At 39.2% G+C, this 3,141-nt stretch overlaps 1 protein-coding gene across 1 annotated transcript; it reads left to right on the forward strand.

The window, feature by feature from the left end:
* Positions 1–327: 327 nt before the first annotated feature.
* LOC104967789 (1-phosphatidylinositol 4,5-bisphosphate phosphodiesterase beta-1-like) lies at positions 328–3,135 on the forward strand. Its single transcript, XM_010797312.1, has 4 exons — positions 328–453; positions 1,124–1,181; positions 1,640–1,726; positions 2,716–3,135. The coding sequence occupies exons 1-4, from the start codon at positions 389–391 to the stop codon at positions 2,866–2,868; spliced, it is 363 nt and encodes a 120-aa protein (XP_010795614.1). The 5' UTR covers positions 328–388; the 3' UTR covers positions 2,869–3,135.
* Positions 3,136–3,141: the final 6 nt, after the last annotated feature.

The raw sequence follows: 3,141 nt of genomic DNA on the forward strand, positions 1-3,141 counted from the left end.
AAAAACATATTTACATTTTTTTTAATGTTTTTAAATATTATTTTGTAGAATATCTTAGGCCTTCACAGAGGGCCTAGAGGGCCCTGACGGCTCGCCACTGTAAACAACACACATTTAGGTGAAAAGATACAAAGAATAACTTTAGCTTTTGGTGAAAGTTGATGCCTTTACTTTTGTACGTTTGTATTCCACTGGCATTCCTTCGTGGGGTCAGTCAGTGAGATTGTTCTGCACCTTTTTCTGAAACACTTTTTAGGATCACTGCCCTCTGCAGATATGAAACCCCAAATTGAACATTTTCAAACAAGTTATTTTGTGACTGATCTCTCCCACTGAGCTCCAGTGTTTTTTCTGCTGTTGTAGGGAGAAAAAAGAGTTGAAGAGACAGATGGATCGAAGGAGAACAGAGAAGATCAATCAAGCGAAGACCAAAGAGAAACATCTGGCAGAAGAGTACGATCCATAAACACACACACACACACACACACACACACACACACACACACACACACACACACACACACACACACACACACACATTACTTTAGTGCAGGGGTGTCAAACCCAATTTCATCGTGGGCCACATTAGCATATGTATTAAATAATGTATTATATTATATTATTGCCTCTGCATTGGATTTTTATCGGATAGGGTAATAACTTCATAATTAACTACGTCTGAAAGCAGAAGTCTAGGGTAAATAATTGCAAGTCTCTTCAGTGCGCATGTCACAAAATGAGATGCATTGTGGGACATATAGTTTATGGGCAACATAAGATAAGATGGACCTTTATTAATCCCCGTGGGGAAATTCAGTAGTTTAACAGCAACAGGGTAAGATTGAAAAACAGGACAGCACAGATGAAGGTGAATACAATTAAGAATAAAAAAAATAAAAAATAAAACTATAAAATAAGAAATTAATTAAAATGAACATATATAGATATTCTGTAAAGTAGCATGTAACCGTATAATAAACGTATTATATTCTTTGCAAGCTCTTGTGGGCCACATCAAATGAAGTCGCGGGCCGGGTTTGGGCCCCGGGCCTTGAGTTTGACACCCCTGCTTTAGTGTATCTCATACAAATGTTTATCTGAAACTCTGACTGTGTGTTCCCAGGGAGAAGACTGAGATCAATAAGTCCTACGTCAATGAAGTCGTCCAGAACATAAAACGGGTGAGCGGAGGATAAAAACATTTATTTGATGGGTTTTTTCTCCAGTCTGAAAGCTCTCTAGTCTAGACGATCAGGAAAAGGTAATGTTTACAACACAATAAAGTGTTGCAGGAATGAGTCCTAAAACCAAGAAATCGGTCAGCATTTTAGCACTTCCTGTTCCCTCATCTGGAAGTCAATGGGTTTTTGAAAGTGTTAGAAGGCTAAAATAAGGTCTGTGGTTAACACAACCTGAAGAGAACGTTTTATTCTACGACATATCTGGTTCATTTAAAAACATGTGTCATAAACGTGTGTTGCCTATTTTCTGCAGTAAGCAAACAGCCAATGGAAAAATCCCATTGCTTTCTGTGGCAGGAACCTGGGAGATGCCTTCAGGGTCCACTACAGAAATAGGAAATCACTGCACCACTCTATATAACGCTTGATAAAACTCTCTGCATGGTTTCTGTCTCCAGCTGGAGGAGACTCAGACGAAGCGCCACGATCAGCTGGTGGAGCAGCACACGCAGCTCCTGCAGGAGATACAGGACCTGAAACCAAAGGTAGAAAAAAGACACACAAAAACAAGAACAAAAAAGTGCTTTACAATAATGCAAAAAGAAAAGTAATACATAAAACAATGGGCCGCAGCATAGTTGAGCTGGTAGAGCTGCAGCCTATGGGTTTGAATCCTAAACACTAGATACCTACATCTCTTTTAATTATTTGCATGCATTTGATACGGATCAGGCTACATTACTTTCATAACTTGAGACTCTGATAAGTTGCTGATTATATTTGTTTACAGGTAACTAGCGGAGGTGGGAAGTAGTGGAGTACAAATACTTTGTTACTTTACTTAAGTACATTTTTCTGTTATCAGTACTTTACTTTGACTTCTTACATGTTGAACACAAATACCTGTACTTTCTACTTCTCACATGTTGAACACAAATACCTGTACTTTCTACTTCTTACATGTTGAACACAAATACCTGTACTTTCTACTTCTTACATGTTGAACACAAATACCTGTACTTTCTACTTCTTACATGTTGAACTCAAATACCTGTACTTTCTACTTCTCACATTTCCCAAACAGGCTGGTTCCTTTAGTTTGAATGTGTGTTTGGTGGCGTGATCATTATTATTTAGAGTCATTGCGTGCCTATTGATTTGAACACGATCCGTGTATCCATCATTTCCTGGTCTTCTCTAAAGAAGAGGGACCAATGAAAACGTTGTCATGTTGCCGTTGGTCACCATGGAAACATTCATTAGCTAACAATGACATTATTGTTCTATTAATATAAAGGGAGGTCAGGTACTCTTTAAAACAGCTGCTAGTTATGGGTACTTTTTACTGAAGTACATTTCAAAGCCCTCTTTACTTTGACATGAGTAAAGAAGTTTAGTCAGTACTTCTACTTTCACCAGAGTATTTTTAAACACTAGTATCTGTACTTCTACTTGAGTAAAGGATGTGTGTACTTTTGCCATCTCTGGTAATACATGTTTAAATTAACCTCTTCACCACGTTGTGTTTCTGTAGCTGCAGGGCTCGGTGGAGGCTGAGTTCCAGGAGAAGTTTCAGTGTTTGCCCGGAGAGATCGAAGACTTCCTGCAGGACAGGAAGTCGGAGGTCCGGAGTCACAGCAAGTCCCGCCCCTCCACTCCTCACGAGGGTCTGTCGGAGGATGACTGAGTGGGGGGAAGAAGTACAAAAGAATGGAAATACCAGGAAGTGAGAGGGGGAGACTGTAACTCTACTTTCTAATGGAAGAACGCTTCAGTGATTTATTTCTACTTCCATTCGAGCATGCACTTTCAGCGTTTATCAGAACTTCTTTAGTTTTCTTTTGTTATTTTGACGGACAATCTTACAACCCAACTGTTTGTGCTGCATGACATCTATCTATCTATCTATCCATCCATCTATCTATCTACCTATCTATCTATCCATCTATCTATCTACCTA

This window comes from Notothenia coriiceps, unplaced genomic scaffold, assembly GCF_000735185.1.
Source record: "Notothenia coriiceps isolate Sejong01 unplaced genomic scaffold, NC01 NC01_scaffold00037726, whole genome shotgun sequence".
Classification (NCBI taxonomy): domain Eukaryota; kingdom Metazoa; phylum Chordata; class Actinopteri; order Perciformes; family Nototheniidae; genus Notothenia; species Notothenia coriiceps.